The sequence below is a fragment of the Manis pentadactyla genome, chromosome 5 (genome assembly GCF_030020395.1).
Source record: "Manis pentadactyla isolate mManPen7 chromosome 5, mManPen7.hap1, whole genome shotgun sequence".
NCBI lineage: Eukaryota > Metazoa > Chordata > Mammalia > Pholidota > Manidae > Manis > Manis pentadactyla.
Window position 1 is genome coordinate 11,873,848 of NC_080023.1, and position 20,730 is coordinate 11,894,577.

Genomic DNA, 20,730 nt, shown 5'->3' on the forward strand with positions numbered 1-20,730 from the left:
TTGTCCACCTCTTCTGTCATTAGCTGTCAGTTTATTTTTAAGACTCTTAAGCCTGCATCAGTGATAATAAAAGCTTGTACTGTATTGGCGCCTAAGGATTTAAGGGAAAGGCTTTAGAATCACAGCTCCTAAGAAGTCTCATTAATTGTTAGAGAGACCCAGCCTTTAAAAAGCAAGTTAATGAATGTCACTTGCTTTCCAGCTTCTCTCAGCCTGGTACTAGTGATGTAAGGAGAGAAATGAGAGCGAGTGGCTGAGATTTTGATTCTCCATTGCCTTGGGGACTCGTCCCAAATCTTTTCCATTCCCCTTGAGCACATCACACTCCCTGCCACTGACTCTTGACGAGCTTATTGGGAAAGAGGATAGAAACCTGGAGCCCACAGCTTCCTCTCTGGGGAGCCCCAAGGCCTCTCTCCTTCCACCCTGGTCTACGTGTCTGGCTCCGTGTCCAGTCACACCGGCTCATGGCCCTTCTTTGGTCACACGCTGGTAGAGTAGAGGGTTTTCTCAAAAATACAAACTTGGATATGCGTATCTTTGAAGCAGGGGGACAACTGCTTCAGCGAACTGCAGGGTGACCCCTTGCTGGTACCTCACACCTGCTCTCATCACTAATTTAGGCCATTTGTCAAAATCCCAACGGTTCTGGGTTGGCAACCTCTGTTCTAAACCAAGTTTCTAGAGTTTTAAAGTGAATAAGCTAGTAGTGATACTGCTGAGCGTATAGAACAGTGTCTCCTACCAGGTCAATCTTCACCAAGCATCTGGTGAGCAGATGGATGGACGGAGGGGAGGGAGGACAGAGGGAAAAATGGGAATCAAGAAAGCAAACTGGGAAATAATTTCCATGATAGTTGTTTTAGCGGAGCCATATATAAACATGGTGTTTAATCTTGTCTATCAAATTGCAACCAATTTAGAGTTTCCTTTCACTTTTTTATGCTTGATGGAATTTCCCAAACCAAACTGATAAAAGTACCATCACATCAAGACCCAGATTCCACTGGAACCAGAGCACTCAGCCCGGAGACTACCAGACCATGCAACACTGAGCGACCCGCTCTCCGCCCTGCACTGCCACCCCACGTGGCAAGGAAGAGCAGCACTCACACCATGAGGAAGACGCCTCCAGTGTTGGAGAGGCAGCCTCGTTTGGTTGGGGTGGCACTCTGGTCGTAGCCGCAGATGCCACACAGCAAGCCCAGGCAGTAGAAAACCACAATGAGGGTCAGCAGCCCGCAGACAATCAGGCTCCCCAGCCACCTGGAGAAGCAAGCTCAGAGTCATGCTGTGTAAGGCTCATGACACAGAAGCTCTCAGACAAGAGCTGGTGCGGCTGGGTCCTCCTTGGCAACCAAATACAAATTCCTCCGTTAATTCCCCAGAGGGTGATCCTGTCGTGAGAGCGCCCCTTCCCATCCCGAGTTTTCCAACCCAACCGACAGGACACCTTATTTTGATCTTGGCTTTGAAGCGCTCACACCCAGTGGTCACGGGCAGTTGCTTCCTTCCTTTGCTTCACTTCCAGGGGGCTTGAAACCAGGGTTTACACGACTCTCCCAAGGCTCCTGAGAACGGTACCCCTATGACGTCTGGGATCCTTCCGGGCTCCTGATGCTCTAAGGGGTTATGATAGTGCTGGTGGGCTGTGGATGGAGCAGGACTAGACCACACATGAAGAAATATCAGGCCCTTTTCCCTGGTCTTTCTCTAAAATGTGTTACGGTGGCGGGAATCTCTGGGGAGCCCTGTGTTCTTTATCAACCCAGAAAAACCCTACGTGGCAAGTGCAATGAATATTTTAGAACTTTATAAGCATCCTAAATCAAATGCTGGCAGAATGCAAATCTCAATTTTGTAATGGTACTGTGGGATGTTTTAGGATGTGGATCCTCAATTAGGTCTTCCTGGCATTCCCGGAATGTTTAACAACCTTTCCCAGCAGCTGAGGAGCGTTCAAGGGTAGAAACGTTTTCTAACCTTTCAAACACTAAAAAATAAAGAATTTACTTCTGCAAAAAAAGCCACTACTAAAGCTTTTCATTCAATTAAGAGCTATCTTGATAATTATCATAGCCACCTGCACCCATTCTGTGGTGTTTTGTTCCAGATACTGGTAACACAAAAGTAAGCATGGAATCTGGCCTCAGAAATCTTCTACAGTTGATGCATGCCTCACCTGCCTTGTCAAATTTCTTTTTAAAATAAGCTTAGAATCTTGGGGCAGGGTGAAGTGAAAGGCAGGGGGAGCTGACATGTAGACAGATAATTGTACCATTCTTTGCATTTGTGAAACTATAACCTCTACTGAGATGCTGAGTTCATTGAGGAACGGTCTGCCTCACGCTTGTTCTGACACCTGCTTGTTGATTCCAGGGCCATGATTAAGAGTACAGTCAGATGGGGGTTGAAAACCCACCTGTGCCATATTATGGCTGGCCTTAAGGAAGTCACTTCACCAACCCAAGCCTCAATTTCCTATCTGTGAAACTGGGTAATAAACAGAATACAATCAGGGGGGTTGTGAGTATTAAATGAGATGTCATGCACACCCCCTGGAAATACCTCAAGTCTCTAGAACCTTCCTGCCTAGCATTCTTGTTTGAGATTTGTCCACTGTTATCTCCCAGGGCCAATCCCCAGCACTTGCATTTTCTCTTGGGCAAACAACAGCTGCTTACCTGAGCTCTTCAAACAATTTACTGGTTATAAGGATGCTCTTTCTCTAAGAATCAATGTCTACACACTTATTTCTAAACCAATTAAGAGAAGAATATAATCCAAACACCCTTCCTAATTACTTTTAAGCTTTAAAATCCTGTTGCATATCTCAGATAGTTATAACTAATATTCTAGAAGCCACTGATAACATCAAAATTGCAAGTTATTGGAAACATGGCTCAAGAACTTCCAGTCTTCAAATTAAAAAAAAAATACACAAAACGTCATGCATTTGCATGTCATCCTTGTGTAGTGCCCATGCTAATATCTGTGTAGTTCCAATGTTAGTATATATGCTGCCAAAATGAACACTTCATCTTTTTTAATGAACATACACTAAGGTTAACATTTATCAGGTCATAGTCTCTGTACAACATGCTCTCATGAGATTATTCTGGTTAGAATGTCAAATTTCTATTCTATTCCATAGCAAGTTGCACTCTCCTAGGTTACCAGCTCAAAGGAGACACTCACCTGTATGAATCATATTCCTCCAACATGGGTAACTTGTGGTGGATGAAAGTTTCTGTGTCATTAATGTAAGCCATGAAATTTGCAAGCTTATCCTGAATGGGAATCTGTTCACTTATATTGGTGATATCTGAACCAATGGAATTCAAGGTACTTTTGATATCTGAAAACAAAGATACCTAGGTTATACATTTTCAGACCTAGAGGAAACAGAAGTTTTGTTCTGGAACCAAATTGAAAAGCTTAAACCATTTTTAGCTTTTTTCATCTTATGCATGGAAAGGTCCTACCACAAGCACGAATGTAGGCAAGACCATCAAGGTGCAAATACTTAAAACAGCAAAAGCTATGAGCAGTGACTGTAATGAGATGGTGCTGAAATCAAGCCAGGGTTTTCTTCTTGTACTTCACTTAAAAAAAAAAAAAAAAAGACTGGGTGATTAAAAGTATGGTGTACCTACTATGGGCCAGGCACTTCTATAAATGCTAACTCATTTATTCCAGTGAGGATATTCTTCCCATTTTACTAATAGTAATCCTGAGGTCACAGATGTTAATTTACTTGCTCATAGGTGTCTTTTTTAGAAAGCGTTTAGAAATGGGATTGAAACTTGGATTTTATCTAACTCTAAAGCTTCTGTTAAATGGTTTTGGAAAAATAGCTTAATAACCTTCATCTAAGAAATGGCATTCAGGAACACAATAATTCTACAGGGCTAATTTTTTAAAGAGTGACCCCAGGTGGTATTTTTGTTAAAATTTTATTGAACTCATACAACTTGAGACTTGTTGAAGTCCCCGTGTGTCTCTTATATGCAAAAAGCAACAGTATTCCCAGTTGGTCAAACAGTGTCTATTAATATCCATCCTAATCTTTCAGAGAGGAGATAAGTTCCCATTTTCTGGAAAGCGCCCATCAAATCAGGTCCTGGGATCGAAAACCCCTGGGGCCACATGGTCCCGTGTGCACACCAGGGTCACACAAAGTCCTCACAAGATCTCTGCAGCAGCAAAGGCAGATCGGCTGTTCTCACGATGTGATCCCAGGGCGCCCAGGGAACTTTGGTGAATGGTAGCGGGGTCCACAATGCAATTACATAAAAATGGTGGTTGTCTCTTTCAAAGTATGCTGTTCACACAGATATGAACTACTGAGAGCTCACAGGAGACTTTGCACAGTGGCACCAGGTCTCCCCCAAATGGCTTGTGTGCCAACAGACCCCAGGATCGTCTGTCCCCTAGGTGACTCAGTGGTCTCTTTTTCAGCTCTGGCATTTCTGGTATGCAGACCCCTACTGTCCTGGGAACAGTTCCCTGAACTCAGAACTGGGTCCCTTCAGCTTCTTACACTGACCCGCCTGCTCACATAGCACAGCCCCCGGCCTTGCCAGCTATGGGGACCCTACATGGCTGGGTGCCCACTCTCATCACATATCTTCTTCAGGCCTCACTTTAGACGCTGCTTCCTCCAGGAAGCCTTCCATATGTTCCCCCCACCTCTGATGCCTTGTACATGCCTTGTCATGTTACCAGAGTGTGATAAATGACATCTGTATACATGCACAGCTGAAGGGTAGGCGGGGGTCATACCTTACTCATCTCTCATCCCCACGGCCTGGCAGAGCCTGGCACATAGTAGGCACGCAACATAGAACTGAACGATCAAAGCGGGGGAGCTAAGGGTTTTTATTTGTTTTGGAAGGACATGAAAATAAGCAGTTGATATTCAAGCTGATGGAGTGGCGCTCGCCTAGACCTGGGAAAACTCCGGCTTGTGCGCAGCCAGTGACAGTGTATGCAATGCGCCTCACTCACACACACTGCACACCTTGCTTTGCCGCACTTACAAGGGAGAGCTGCCCGCACTGGCAGAAGAGGTCCAGAAAGGGGGGAAAAAATAAACACAGATTAGTAAGCAGGTGGCTATCAGATGTACAGCATGTGTTAGGAAAGCAAGGGCTTTGTCGTTAATATCTTAATATTTTAAAGCAGAATCTTAGATTAAACAAAAGGGAACCCACCAAACATCTAAAGCACTGTGGAGTAGGATAAAATACTTTCTACCCAAAGTCTGAATGAGTTGAAAGAACACTATAAGGAAAAAAAAATCAAATAGCTCCAATGCAATATTTTAAAACCATTTGCTTAACAGATAAAAAGAAGAACTGGAAGATATTTTCTTTAAAGAGAAGATAGTGCTGCACAGTTTCAGGGGTGTCTTCTGTTAGCAAATAACCCAGTTTTATCCCATTCCTGCACAGAGGACACTGCATTCTTTCTCTGTACATTCATCCGAAATACTATCACCTGAATATGATGTGATTCAATCCTTTAAGAACAGTAGAATTCTCAATATCAGTCCTGTCTACAAAGTTGTAAGCATTTTAAGATCCTAACATACCACTGCATCAGCGTCAAAGGGCAGATAAACATCTTCCTAAAATGATAAAATAAATCCTTATACATAGTGTCCCTAGGGGAAAAAAATTTAGTTTTTAAGCCCTTTTAAAAAATAAAATGATCTCCAGTTTTTTCCCAGCGAAAACAATCAGAGCGCGACCTCTGACGGCTCCCGGCGATGGCTCACCGTCATGGTACAGCCCTGGACCGTGCGGCTCCCAGCCAGCAGGGTGACGTCTTCGCTGTTCAACAGGAAGATTCATTTTTTAAAAATCTAATTGCTGTGTGAAGGTGGCACAACTGAAAAGCTCTGATATTCATTTAGTTTTCAAGATTTTAGTTGAACAATGTATTTTTTTAGTCAGAGAATATTTTTAATAATATTTCTTAAAAACCCAAAATAATTCTTGAACAGTACACGTTTCTCTTTTTTTTTTTTTTTTGGTACTAACCAGCTAATTCTTAACAAGAAGAGATACTAAATTGTTTCAGATGTGAATCTCACCTGATATGATGTCAGTGGTTTGATTCTGCACCATCTCCGGTATACCATTAAAGGATTTATAGCCCTAAAAATATTTGAAATAAATTGATACACATAATAATAATAATTATTTTTTTTTACAGTGAAAACATGTCACTTTAATCATCAAATTGAAAAATATAAGGTTTTACTAAATAAAACACAGATCTATAATCTCCTAAGACATATTAAAATATGCATACCAATGTACACACAGAGAATAAAAGTATGATTTTAGGCTAAAATGATTTGGTGAAGTATGAAACAACTACTCAAGTATTTTATGTGGCAAAAATTATACATAGCAGGCAATTTCAAAAGATGATTTTTTTTACATCCAGGAATTAAATTCAAAAGCACAAGCAACTCTATACTCCAAAACATGACAGAAACTTACTATACCAAAAGTAACATCTCAGGTATACAGTTAAACAGAATGGGGAAAATTAGATTAAAAAGATAGTATGTTACTGCTAATCCCCTTTTCTTTTATTTATTGAAGGGTAGTTGACACACGGTATTACATTACATTAGTTTCAGGTGTACAACATAGTGATTCAACATTTATATACATGACAATTCTAGGTACCAGCTATCACCATACCAAGTTGTTACAATATTTTGACTACATTCATTACATCCCGGTTACTTATTATTTTACCATTGGAAGTGTATACTTTTTTTTTTTTTGATACACATAGTAATTAAAAGAGCAATTAACTAGTACTCATTTCTCAGCTTAGGGTGGAGAAGAGAAACAAAATAAAAATGTAATATTCATCTTGAGGTTGAAATTCCCATCACATGGTCTTTAAAAGTCTAAAAAGTTTCCCCTCTAGAGAAGACTTTCTTTAAATTGTATTCCATCAAGATCATGTTCAAAGTTTTTAGCCGGTAGCTTTTGACTCATGTTAAAAGTTTACATGTATCAATACCCGTATTTCTTTTTTTTTTTTTATTGAAGGGTAGTTGACAACAGCATTGCATTACATTAGTTTCAGGTGTACAACACAGCGACTCAACATTTATATACATGATATTTCTAGGTACCAGGTATCACCATACCAAGTTGTTACAATATCTTGACTATATTCCTTATGCTATACATTACATCCCGGTTACTTATTTATTTTACAATTGGAAGTGTGTTTATATATATATATATATATATATATATATATATATATATATATATATATATATACACATACACATATATATATTGTGAGGGCATCTCTCATATTTATTGATCAAATAGTTGTTAACCACAATAAATTTCTGTATAGGGGGGTCAATACTCAATGCACAATCATTAATCCACCCCAAGCCTAATTTTCGTCAGTCTCCAATCTTCTGATGCATAACGAACAAATTCTTACATGGAGAACAAATTCTTACATAGTGAATAAGTTACATGGTGAACAGTACAAGGGCAGTCATCACAGAAGCTTTCGGTTTTGTTAATGCATTATGAACTATACACAGTCAGTTCAAATATGAATATTCATTTGATTTTTAAACTTGATTTATATGTGGATACCACATTTCTCTATTATTATTATTTTTAATAAAATGCTGAAGTGGTAGGTAGATACGAGATAAAGGTAGAAAACAGAGTTTAGTGTTGTAAGAGAGCAAATGTAGATGATCAGGTGTGTGCCTGTAGACTATGTGTTAATCCAAGCTAGACAAGGGCCATAAAACATCCACGTATGCAGAAGATTTCTCTCAGAACAGGGGGGGTGAGGTTCTAAGCCTCACCTCTGTTGATCCCCAATTTCTCACCTGATGGCCCCCCTGCAACTGTGCCTGTCTTAGGTTGTTCCTCCCTTGAGGAGTCTTACCCGTCTCTGGCTAACCAGTCATCTTCCGGGGCCATACAGGGAAATGTTAAGTTGGTAAGTGAGAGAGAAGCCTTATCGTTTGAAAAGGTTAGCTTTTTACTTCTTTGCATATTTATGCCCTGTATACCCGTATTTCTTGACTGGAGGCAAGTTTGTCCCCCTGGGGACATTTGGCAAAATCAAGGAACATTTTGGGTAATCACAACTTTGGTGTTGTCTCTGTAATTGTGTGAGCAGGGGCCAGGGATGCTAATAGATATCCTACCATCCACAGGACAGCCCCCACAACAAGAATTAGCTCCAAGTGTTAGTGGTGTTGAGGTTAAGAAACTGTTCTGTGCAATGTACCAAGTGCAGATGTAAAGTGAATTTCTAAAAATAGAATCTTCTTTTCCAATGCAATTACAAAATAAAATTGGAGATGTAGTCTCACAGAGAACAACAATGCCCTAAGACAGTTTACAGAGAAGACAAACTGTAGTGAGGCTAAAATGCAAACAAAAACAGCCACGCTGAGCTAGATCACGGTGGGGCTGAGTCCACTTCAGGAAAACGCTATTATTTTGAAGTAACTCAACTAAACATCCAGCCTTTCCTCTGGAAGGGGTTTAGGTCGTTCCCTAACTGTGCTCTGGCATACTTAGCCATCTGCTGAGGAACACTGGAGTGATCACACCTGTTATGAACTGCCTGTGTCCCCTCTCCCACCAAATGCATATGCTGAAATCCTAACCCCAATGTGATGGTCTTAGGGTGGAGCCCTCATGAATGGGATCACTGCCCTTATAAAAGGGACCTGAGGGCTCTGTCCACCATGTGAGGACACAGAGAGAGAATGGCCTTCTGCAAGCTGGATTGGGGCTCTCACCAGCAACTGGCTGTGCTGGCTCCTGATCTCAGAATCCCAGCTGCCAGAACTGGGAGAAATAAATTTCTCTTGTTTATAAGCCACCCATTCTGTGGTATTATTTCACAGCAGTCCAATCTAAGTTATACACTTTGTAAGATTTATAGTGCCAGCAAGTTTCCACCTCAGCCTAGCAACATCAATGCCATTAAGAATGTCCACGACTTCTGTTTCCTTAAAGGTGACTCAGCTGCCCAGCACACCAAACCCGAGTTGCTTTTCTGTACACCTGATGCCTCTATATTTCTCTGGGTTTGGACTTCTGGAAGTCTCCTGTCATATGAGGTTTTATGGTGGAAAGGGGACTTATAGATCTCCTGGTTCAAATTCCTTCATTTAACAAGTAATGGGACACCACAGGACAAAGACCAAGAGCTTCTAATCATGTGTTTAAGGAGACACTTACTTTGTCAGTATGTGCAGATGAGTGTTTAACAGATACCTGGTGATTTTTTATATCCACGCTCAAAAAGAGAGAGTCAAGAAGAAAACTATTTCTCTTCCTTTCTTAGAGGCCCAGGGTGCTCTTACTGAATCATAATCTACATAGTTATTTATTGCGCACTCAATATATGGTTGAATAAACAGCAACAACTGGTAGACTACTAGGGGAATCACAGTATTCTAGCCCAGCGTGGTTCCTGCCTTTTAGGGCTCACCATGGCAGTCCAGTAGGGCAACCAAGACATTCAAGCAATACTTACAGCTATGCTCAATTTCACAAAGAATATTCACAATGCTTCAAGAATGTATTAAAAGGGGGTTGATCTGGTGAAGATGCTCAGGAGAGGCCTCATTAAGAAAGTGGTATAAGATTAAAATAGCTAATACTTAGTAGCTAAAGTAGCTAGTCAAAGGAAAGGGAGAAAGAAGAGAGGGTCAGTCAGCATGTGCAAATGTGTAGAAGTGGGAAGAAAGAAAACCAACGTGGTGGACTCACAGGCAGAGTGGGAGATGGGGGGCATCTTGTGGCAGAATCAGTAGGGGGTCCAGCCCTGCACCATCAAATTCTGAGCCATGGGCAGATGAGATTGTGTTTTTCTTTTTATCTCTTATGGTGCTTTGCACATAACAGATGCTCAATAAAAATTTCCTGAATTGTCATGAACAAACTTACCTGAAGCGTAAGACTCGTGACCCTTCCTGGTAACCCCTCACTGGAATTTCACTGCTTTTTTTTGCTGTTACCTATTTTCTAATGCACTGGTCTACTCCATAACATGGTATAAACTAGGCTACTGCAGTTTTTCCAAGAAACATACCTCTTGGACTAGGCTGGACAAATCCGTTTGAAGAACATCATTAACATTATTCATTGGCTGATCCAAAGGTGGAAGCTGAAAACATATAAAACAAAACATGAAGTGGTATGGTTACCCCCAAAATCATTTGTCATAAAAAAGGGAGTCATGTTACATCTAAATCCCAAAGTCTCTTTTCATATTACAGAAAATGAATTTGTCTTATTCCTTTTGCACAGTATTGCTTGGGGAAAAAACATTTCACTCAGAATGGTCTCTTCAAGCCCTACTTTTTAGATGCCTGGAGGCCTCCTGCTGAAGTTGGCTAAAAATGAGAGAAGGAAATTTAACACAGACTGAGTATGTGTGACCTCACGCTTGCAAGTACTGAATATTGAATAAAATTGTAAGCGAACTTTTAAAAAATGTGTTTGAAAGCAACACAGTCCGTGGTTATATTGGTGAGTGGTCTGGGATAAATTTTTCATTGGTAACTTTACACACAGACCGAAAACGTTCTATCTTTAAGCAGTTCTGGGACAAACTTCATGCACCCTGACACGAGGTCCCAAGGAGGGCATGGGATCACCTTTGTGACATCCCTGAGAAATACGCAGAGCTCTAATCCTGGGGCAGTGGATGAACCTCAATGAAAGGCCGTTCTAGAAAGTCAATGGCCTCCAGTCCTCAAAAATTTCCTTTTCTACAAAAGGAAAAGGCAGACTGAGAAAGTGGTCCAGATGAAAAGAACTGAAGGGACATGACCCCTGAAAACCACGTATGAGCCTGGACTTGACCTTAGACTGGAGAAAGAAAAAACCGTTGTAAAGAGCATTTTTAGAAAAATTGGCAGATTCGTATTATCAACTGTGAATTAGACGGTAGTACTGTCAGTGTTCTATGTCCTAGTTTTGATAATTGTGTTAATGGTTATGTAAAGTTAGGAAACGCCGTGAAATATTTAGGGCTAAGAGGACATAGTGTCTGCAATTTACCTCCAAATGATTGTAAAAAGATCAAAATGCATAGTATTTTATGCATATATGTGAGAATATGAACAGATAAATGATCGACACACAGAAGATAAAGAGAAAATAATATGATTAAACAAATGGAGCAAAATGTTGACAATTGGTGAATCTGGGTGAAGGGTGTAGACAGGGAGTCCTGGTACCAATCTTGCAAATTTTTTGCATGTTTTAAAGTACAAAAAAATAAAAAGTTACTCCACCGTTCTCCATCTCAACTTAAATACAAGTGTAGATTCTAGGCTCTAAAAAACTGTTCAGTGATGACAAAAGATATGCAGGTTGCTCCAAATGCTTTTATTCTCCCTAATCTTTACTTTGGGAATATGAGGAATTACCTTATTTTTAGTCATATCTGGCTAATACAATATGCACATCATTTAAAAATGAAATATATTTTAATTTTTAAAGATCCTCAAAATGTATTCTGCTTCCTTTTTCTTTTCAAATCTGAATTTGTTCTGATATGTTCCACTGAATCAACTGCAGAAAACTCTCAGTCAGAGGTTTCACGTTATTCCTTCCGTCCTGCTGAGGCCACTCCAGCGTGGTGATGGTGTGTAAGTAGGAAGGCTGACAGAGACCCAGGCCCCCGTGCCGGACAGGTGCGCCCACACGGTAGCCCTGCCCAGCTGTCCCCACGCCCCGGGGACACCGCCCCACGGCAAGGTCACCCTCCTCACCTGATCCAAGTTGACGTTGTCATCCAGCTGGCTTAGAGACCTTCTGATGTCGTTGCAGGTGGCAGACACTGAGTGCACAGAGCACATGGGGTCGTTGAGGGATTGCTCCACGTTCCTTTTCACGGCACTCAGGCTGGCGTTCAGCTGCGCAGTTGAGTTTTTTATCTCATTTAAGGTAATGTTCACATTCATCAGGGCTTCCTTTGTCTCTCTGATGGCTGTGGGAACACAGCCACTTCAGAACAGAGGCACCGCGAGACTGGCAACAGCAAATACCTTCTCATCTGCAGAAGTGCCCTAAGCAACTTGAGATGAGCTCGTGAATGACATCGGAAGGCACCCCGAGGAGCCCCTGGGCGGGGAATCCGGGGACACTGCTGGCCTCTGCCGGCCACTCCAGCCACTCCAGCTTCCCCTCTCGGGGGGCTCCTTCAACGAGAAGTGGGGCCGGTCACGAACCCTGAAATGCGATGCGGACACCAGGCCAGCACCCGCGCGGCAGCAGCAGGAAAAGCTGTTGCCGCCCTAGCGGAGCCTTGAAGAGCCCAGCCCGACGAGCGAGCAGCGTCAGGGCCGTGCAGTTTTAACCCATGTAAAAACCGATCAGACCCAGAGCATATTTTAGACATGGATATTCAAAGAGCTGGAATTAAACATAGAGCAATGGTTAACAGCACGGACTGGGATTCAGGCAGGTCTAGGTGCAGATCCCAGTCTCACTACTTGCTGTGTAACCAGAAGCTGACTCCTAAAGTTCTTGAGCAGTTTCCTCACCTGAAAGTGGTGAAGCCACCACCACCATGAAACGTGATGATTAGGATGATCAGCTTGAAACTCCTCTACGGCAGTAAGTGCATCTGTTTTACTTGGAAGCCCCCAGCCTAGGACACATTCTTTTATAGGCATATCTCATTTTAATGCACTTCACAGATACTATGATTTTTACAAATGGAAGGTTTGTGGCAACCCTGTAAATCTGTCAGCCCCTATTTACCAGTGGCATTTCTCGCTTTGTGTCTCTGTGTCACATTTTGGTAACTCTCACAATATTTCAAACTTTTCCAATATTGTTATATTTGTTACAGTGATCTGTGATTAGTGTTTACAACGTATTGAAAGCTCAGGTGATGGTTGGCATTTTTAACAATAAAGTATTTTTTAATTAAGGTGCACACACTGTTTTCTTAGACATAATGCTGTTTCACACTTAGTAGACTACAGTGTGGGGTGAACAAAATTTCATATGCACTGGGAAACCAAAAAATTCCTTTGACTCACTCTATTGCAATATTCACTTCATTGCAGTGGTCTGGAACTGAACCCACAGTATCTCTGAGGTCTGCCCCTACTAGGAAATCTTTAATATAATTGTTTGCCATCCTGATTTCTCAGGGGCATAGAGCTCTGTATTCCCAACTAGGGAATTACTGAATTACAACTCTTCTCTACAGTGACTTCAAGCCACAGAAGTAATAGATGAGAAATTTAAATTAGAGGCCATTGCTTTTCTTCTAAGACACAAAGTCTTTGGGGCTCAGAAAACACATGGCAGAGTGTCAAGCCACAGTTGGGTGTTGCTAGGAAAACTGTGAACGCCCTTAAAAACTAGTTTCCCCAACTTTCCCTGGCAACCATATAAACCTTGAATGCAAAAGACACACCCACACAAACACACACACACCCACACACACACACACTTTAATGCTTTCGTGCGGTGGAATCTCACCAAAAGTGTTCTAAGGTTTCAGCCCAGCTCTGCTTTCACATTGTTAGAGCACCTTCAGCAAACTCTTTCACCTCTGGGGAACCTCTGTTTCCTCATTTGTAAGTTAGGAAACTGGATGGGCCATTTCTAGTTATAGGAGAGTCTGATTCTAGACTGTGTCCCAGTAGGCCTGTGAGTGACCAGGAGGGGTGTGGGGAGGGCTTCCAAGATTGGACTGTATGATGACTGACCAAATTCTATCACCTTAACTGAGTAGAAAATTTTAAAGTCTGCTTCAAACAATCATTTCTCTTCAATTTGGTTCTGTTATAGCTTCACAATATTTGAGATTATAATAATATTTAAGACTTTACCGAAGAGTCTCTCGGCCTCAGTTTCTCATTTCTCCTACCTCCCTCCCAGGATTATCAGCAAAGCATGGATCTGTTATGCAGCTCATAGTAGAGGCTCAAGAAATATCTGTCTTAGCAAGACAAGAAACAAAAAACCCTTCTGCAAATAGAAACATACAACAGAATAATGCAAATGAGTTCCAAAATACTCTTCATACCACACAGTGCACACCTCACATTTTTAATGTGTGTGGCTTACACCCCATAAACCTTTCCACTTTAGTCAAAGTGGAAATTCACAAAATAAATTATCTTAAGGCAACAAACAACAACAAAGAATGAAGGATGATAAAATAAATTGATGGCCCAGAAAATGTGTGTCCATTAAGGCACCATCAATAGACATCCTGGGTTATGAGGACTGTTGTGTCATGTCCCAAGAAGGACTCAGAGGTAATAAACACATATATTTTCCAAAGGCTTCATAGCATTTTATGTCTATAAGATATCTACTGGATTATATCTGGGCATCATTCCAGGCCTACAAAGATCACATATATTATGTATCTGAAAGCAGTGGAAAAGTATTTCAGATTCTCAATTAGTTAATCAACATTTTACTAGCTCACAGCACATTTTCTCCTGACCTGCAGCTCCAGTATGATTTGTACAAATCTATCTGCATGTTTCTGCTATCTCCAAAAGCCGGTAAACATAAGCCTGCAAAGAACTTTTGGCAAAAAACTTGCCGAAGCAGTTTATTATGCACATTTTAAGAAGCGCTGGTAATAGCAGAAGCTAAACTTTAACTTTTCTGGGCTGATGTTAAAAAAAAAATAGAATTTTAATACTAAGGTAGGCAGTACTGAAGAGAAAAGTAAAGTCTGCTAATTGCCTTTAACCCAAAGAGAATTATAATTCAAACATTAAAAATCAGTCACACCATGGGGCAAAAAAGTAAAGGTACATGCCAACCACACTGCTTTCCTCATTAAACTGTTCGCAGCCTTTACCTTCACATAATGTTGGAGCTGGAAGGGATCTTGGAAGACCAATATCCCAAAAGCACTGACTTCTGAGAGACCAGGGGACTGGCAGTTCCTGGCATCACCCCGGGGCTACCCCAGCATCAGAACGCCAGGTTCCAAGCTCCTCCTCCAGAATTACTTCATGCTATCTTCTGTGAATGGGACAGGACCACCATGCAACTTAACACTCCTGAATGCACCCACAATGCCATCTAGTAGAGTCCAGGCAGTGCAGGCTTTATAGCCAGACCTGGGTCTGAATACCAAATCCAATACTTCACAGCTACCTGATCTTGGACGAATTACATGGTCTCTGAGCCTTACTGCCTTGAGTTGGTAAAATGGAGGTGACCATACCCCTCCACCCAGAGCTTTTGTGAGCAGTGACTAATACAGTGCAGGAAAAGCACCCAGTGCAGAGATCGCTGGCACATGGCAGGCCCTCAACACTCAATAGCTTTCTAACTATTACTTCAGGGCCAGTCATAGCTACAAATACTCGTAGCAGACTTTGGTGGTTGACATCTCAGAAGCCATGCCACCTCTCTCCCTGCACAGCAGACCTGTGTTTGGATAACATGGGTTCTACTTCCAACTGAAGGAGTGGGTCCTGGCTGCCCACAGCCAACCCATTTCCCATGTGTAGCACTGGTTCAGAGATGGCCTTGGGACCTCAGGTGGCCAACTGGAGGGAAATCTGGCTGAGGAGGAGAAACAGCATGCCTGGAGTTACAACTTCAGGGGGAGTCTGCATTAGGATGATGCAGACATTTAGGGAACAGCTAGATGGCAGAATCTCACCACTGGGTCAGGCCTCACCTGAAGCTAGCTAGTGTCAGTTACTTGAGCCAACAACCTACTTAGCTGAAAGCCAGATAGAGACAGACTTTCTGTATGTACCAGGCACATGGCACATCGTTCCCTAAGAGATGTTTATGAGACATGAAGAGAGATGACTGAAGAGGTTTGACTGTAGCAGGCCAAAGAGCCAGCCCAATTCATTATTAATCCTTTGGTGAAGCGCCAACACTTGAAGGTATGATGAGGGGACTGGAGGCTGCTCGATGCTGGAGACAGCGGAAAGCAAAGGTTCAGCATTTTACGTAAGTGATGAATTCTCCGGGTGGGAGGACAAGGAGCCAGCGGCCCCCACCTCCTCATAGCTGTTCCTGCCAGTTAGGTAGTGTTTCCTGCTAAGACGGAGGATGGGGCGAGGGGTGTGAGTGTGGGAAGGGGAGCAGCCCTGGAAGGGAACTTCTCTGGGAAGAACGTCCTGGCTTCCTTTTCTTTTCTGCAGGAGAGATGCTCAAATGGCAAGTGACAAAATAATTCCTGGAGACTATTCATTCAACCCTGATGACAGTCTGGAGCTCCTGTTTCTGATGGAATCTGGTTACCTGGATAAGCCTGAACTATCCGAGACAAAACCAGGGGTTCTTAAGCTGGTGTGAATTCTATTGTGTGGATGGAATTCAAAGGGATCTGTAAATCTTCACTTCCACTAGCCTTGAATTTTATTCTATTATGAAAGCAGACAGTGCATGTCTGTCAGTGTCTCTATCACCAAAGAAATCACAAGTATTTTCATTCAATATTCAATTTTTTGCTAATATCTGACACACAGATACTATGTGTATGCTCGTCATTACACTGAAATAATGGTAGTTATCAGGCTTTCTAGATGCTATTAGTTAACGGGCTTAAGAAAGAAGTATCTTATTACATTATAAATTCACTTTTGTAATACTTTGACATTTCAATCCAGTTGGTGACATTTCATCTTTTGTATTATGCATTTAAAAACAGCCTGAGAAAAGGTCCATAGTGGTCACCAGTTCACAGTACAAAAAAGTTAAGGAGCCCTGATTCAGGTCTCCGTGGGGTACTAATCATGTGGGGGTCTCCCTTCGGCAGTACAGAAAACATCACTGCTGCTTGGCAGGAAGGAATGTATCATTAGAGCCATCATGGCGAGAGATGGAAAAACTCTCCCAAATAACTCCTGGATGTTAAAACCCAAATTCTAAGACATCTGGAAAATGACGAAGCACCTTTTACTTAACTCAGCTTATGAAGACTGAATTTTCAGAGGACCCGGGCAAGAAGGACCTGCCAACTGTAGGGTGAAATTTGTTCTATTCAACAAGCTCCTTCCCTCTCACAGTGGCCTGAAGCTCACTTATTTGGCCAGTTGGATGAGTGTGGGCTCCTCATCCCCAAACGGGTTCCTCTCCCTTCTGGTGTCCCCCTGTTGGTAAAGGACACTGCCTGGTTAGACAGCACAGGGGGCTCTTCCTGAACTTTAAAAATCTCTACATCTGGATTATTCTAAAGCAGAGTACTATGAGCCTTTCAGCAAGTACTGGAGAAAAAAGCATTAGATTTAACCAGAGAATGTAGACTTCAAGCTCTGGGCATGTCACATGGCTTTTATTTATATTACGGGGCTCATTAGAGCTCCTCTGCCAGTCTCCCGGGGACACTGTGACAATTACATGGATTAAGGTATATACTTTGGAAGATGCCTTAAACACTGTGACATCCTTTGCAAATATCAGGCATCAACTTCCTACTTCTCTGGACATGTCATCAGTGTGGTGGAGGCCAAGTGGCTTTGCATGGACAATAAAGTTTAGGAGGGGCTGTTAGCACCGTTGGTTGGGGTGGTCATCTGGGAGGAAGCTTTACAGGAAGGTGTACTCCTTGGTACCAACCTGTGACAACTTCCAGGTGAAAAGAAATGCCAGCATTCAGGAAACAGAGTGCTTCGAAATCCCTGCTAGTAACATCTCTAGACCTTATCTAGCTAAGGGTCAAAGCAAGCCTGGGCACATCCCTCTCTCTCCCTCTCTCCCTCTGAAATCTGTTTTGTCTGGCTTGGTTTGGTACAGAAGCCAACAAAAAAGAGAATATAGGGAAGTCCACCTTTCCTGTGAGTGGAAGGCCCCACTTACCTCCCAGACCAAGGACATCTTGGCTTTAGTGTAAAAATGGACTAAAACCCAGGAAAGTGTTTTTCACTGTTTCAAATATCTTTTCAAGTAAGAAAGATCCACCCTTTCATCTTTGAGTAAACCTGATGCTCTCCTTATAAACACCCTGCCAAGGTCCTTTTTTGGCTCGCTCAATGACTTAGGTGCCACTTAATTTTCCATAAAGGGTGATAACATATGGTTTGGGCCATTTCTCAGCCATGATCGTGAAGGGTTCACTTTGTGTGATGAATGCGGTTATCGCAGGAAAGAACTGTGACGCTCAGTCGTAAGGCGATGCACTAATTAACAGGAAGAGAGGTCACCACCCTCAAACACTGACTTCCGCTAAATCAGTGCCTCACCAGTCCACTGTCTTATCACTTTTTGTGTATGTATTCTTTCATTCACTATTTTTTGGCTCAATAGTGGGTCATCTTTCAGCTTAAAAAATGATCCTATTTCCCTGGTTCAGTGGCTCCTTTTGTTTTTTTTTGTTGCATTTAGTAAAGTGAGGATGTGTGTTTAATCAGGATTTGCATCTAATGAGATACATGCTTCTTTCCCAAGAAAGACACTTATTAAACCAACGGTCTTACAATATATGCTGTCTTAACATCAAGGAGTATTATAAATTTGATGAATCACAAATAACAGTCTGTATTGACAAGGGGAATCAGCAGCTTCTGTGTCTCCTTCTACACGTGCTGGAGCCTGGATAATAAATTAATGGCTTATAAGAACATAACTGGCACGGTTGATTGCTTGCCTTATTATTATTATTGCTGTGGAAGAAATTAGCCCCAAAGTTGGCAGCTTAAAACTCCACACATTGTTTATCTCACACAGTATCTGAGGGCGGTTCTGGTCCAGATCTCTCCTGAGGCTGCACTTGGGGTTGCATTCACAGGGAGCTTGACCGGCGCTGGAGGACTGGTTTCCTGACTCAGTGACGGGGTTGGCAAGAGGCCTCCGTTCTTCACCATGTGGGCCTCTCTCTAAGGCTGCTCCTGACATGGCAGCTGGCTTCCCAGAGTGAGTGATGAGAGAGACATGGAAGTTCGGAGGTGGCACACCATCACCTCTGCCAATTGAGAATGTAATATTCTCAAGATGGCTCTGGCAGCTTCAACTGCATGTGACGTGATGCTGGGAACCACGCCAGTACACTGGGACAGCAGAGGGGATGAGGAGCAGGGGGCTTCTAGACAATGTTGCTGAACCCCTTAATCAACTAACCTTGGAAGCATTATACCTCCAGGATCTTGTCACATGTGATATTTCCTATTGTTTAAGCCACTTAATGGATCTTTGGCATTGACACCACAGCAATGGCACCTTCAAAAGACCTCTCATTAGAAGAATTGCTCCAAATTCCCAAAGCAATGTAAACAATTTTAATCTTATAAAGATAGATAGATATAAATAGATACATCCATAAAGTGTACTGAAGACAACTAAAAAAAAAATCACGAAGTAAACAAATAAAATACAGACATTAAAAGTAAAAGATCAGGAAGCTTGTTGACTCAAAAGGAGTTGTCTAGCCATTGAGGCAGGACTGTGAAAGAATATAATCCATTTTCTACTTTATAATGAGTTAAGTTGTAATATTCTTAGAAAACAAAGTTAAGGGTTGCCAGCATTATTCATTCAAGAAATGATAACCTGCTCCAGGCCAGACACCAGGCCAGGGGTCCCCACACCTGTGCCATGGAAATAAAGAGGTGAACAAGATCAGCAGGTCTTGTCCTTAAGGAGCTCGTTGTCTATTAGAGAGGGAACGCTGTGACTACTACAGATGAGCCATAGATGTCGGGTTACAAAGCAAGAAGCAGAAATTAAGAGGTTGTCATGTTGTATTATGTGGAAGGAGGCGGCTGGATGTGAGGGGAAGTCTGCAGAGGAGAGAAGTCTTAGCAGTGGTTTGGTAGGTGGGTAAGATGAAGGGGGAGGTTCTGTGGCATTTTAGGGGGAGGAAGCACACGTAGCAAAGGGATGTGAAGAACAACAACATCTTCAGGGACCTACAACAGAAGGACACTGAGAGTCCTGGCCTGGAATGGAAGGGGGGTGCTGGCGGCTGCAGACAGGAAGTGACAGGAATGATCAGCAGGGGCCAGGTGCAGGAGGAAGGAGGGAAGGAGAGAGGCAGGGAGGAAGGAAAAGAGGGAGGGAGGGAAGCTCCATGTAAAAAGCTAGGGAAGCCAGGCAGAGGCATGGGTCTTAGCAGTCACATCCCTTTCCTGGGCCTAAGTTTCCTTCCAGTGGAAGGAACTGGTTGGGGATGAGAACAGGTCTGGAGACGGCTGAGCCATCACAGCAGGTGACATGCCTTCAGGCAGTAGCCGGACCCTTTGCTGGGTCAAGAAGGACGTAGGCAAGTCCTTCTCAGTTAGGGAAGACTAATCTTACCAACTCCTGGCTTTCGTCTCAGTCCTTGAACTCTAAGGGCGAGGAGGAATGCCAAAAGGAACAGGCATAAATTTCCAGCTTTTACACAATCCCTTCCTTTATGGCCCATTTTCTCGGGAATATTAGTTCATCAAAGTAAAATTCAAATTGGCAAAATGACAAATATTTTACATAGATGAAATTGTCCTCTTTTTCAAAGACCTAGCACTGACATCTCCTCAACATTTGGAAGAGCTGGGAGGTCTTTTTTTCCATTGCAGTTGCTTAAAATCAACATACCTGCTCCCTTATATCACTGACTGAATGGCTTAAGATATATATGTATACTCCTACTCTGAAAAAGTTCCCTACTTTCTTTTACAGGGAAAAGGAAAGAGTAATCATAGACCTCAGAAGACTTAAAATTCTCTAGGCTGCTTGTCCAGCAGGAGTTGAC

At 42.4% G+C, this 20,730-nt stretch overlaps 1 protein-coding gene and 1 non-coding gene across 2 annotated transcripts in view; both read right to left on the reverse strand.

Moving 5' to 3' along the window:
- PROM1 (prominin 1) overlaps nt 1-20,730 on the reverse strand; it is a 114,448-nt gene that overhangs the window by 20,443 nt on the left and 73,275 nt on the right. The window contains exons 8-12 of the mRNA XM_036921074.2: nt 11,822-12,039; nt 10,132-10,206; nt 6,101-6,164; nt 3,199-3,358; nt 1,114-1,266 (exon numbers count right to left, since the gene is read on the reverse strand). Of these exons, the coding sequence (XP_036776969.2) occupies nt 1,114-1,266; nt 3,199-3,358; nt 6,101-6,164; nt 10,132-10,206; nt 11,822-12,039 (670 nt within the window). The remainder of the gene's footprint in view (nt 1-1,113; nt 1,267-3,198; nt 3,359-6,100; nt 6,165-10,131; nt 10,207-11,821; nt 12,040-20,730) is intronic.
- On the reverse strand, nt 2,933-3,036 carry LOC118930349 (U6 spliceosomal RNA). Its single transcript, XR_005032008.1, has one exon. It is a non-coding gene; the product is annotated as a U6 spliceosomal RNA (small nuclear RNA).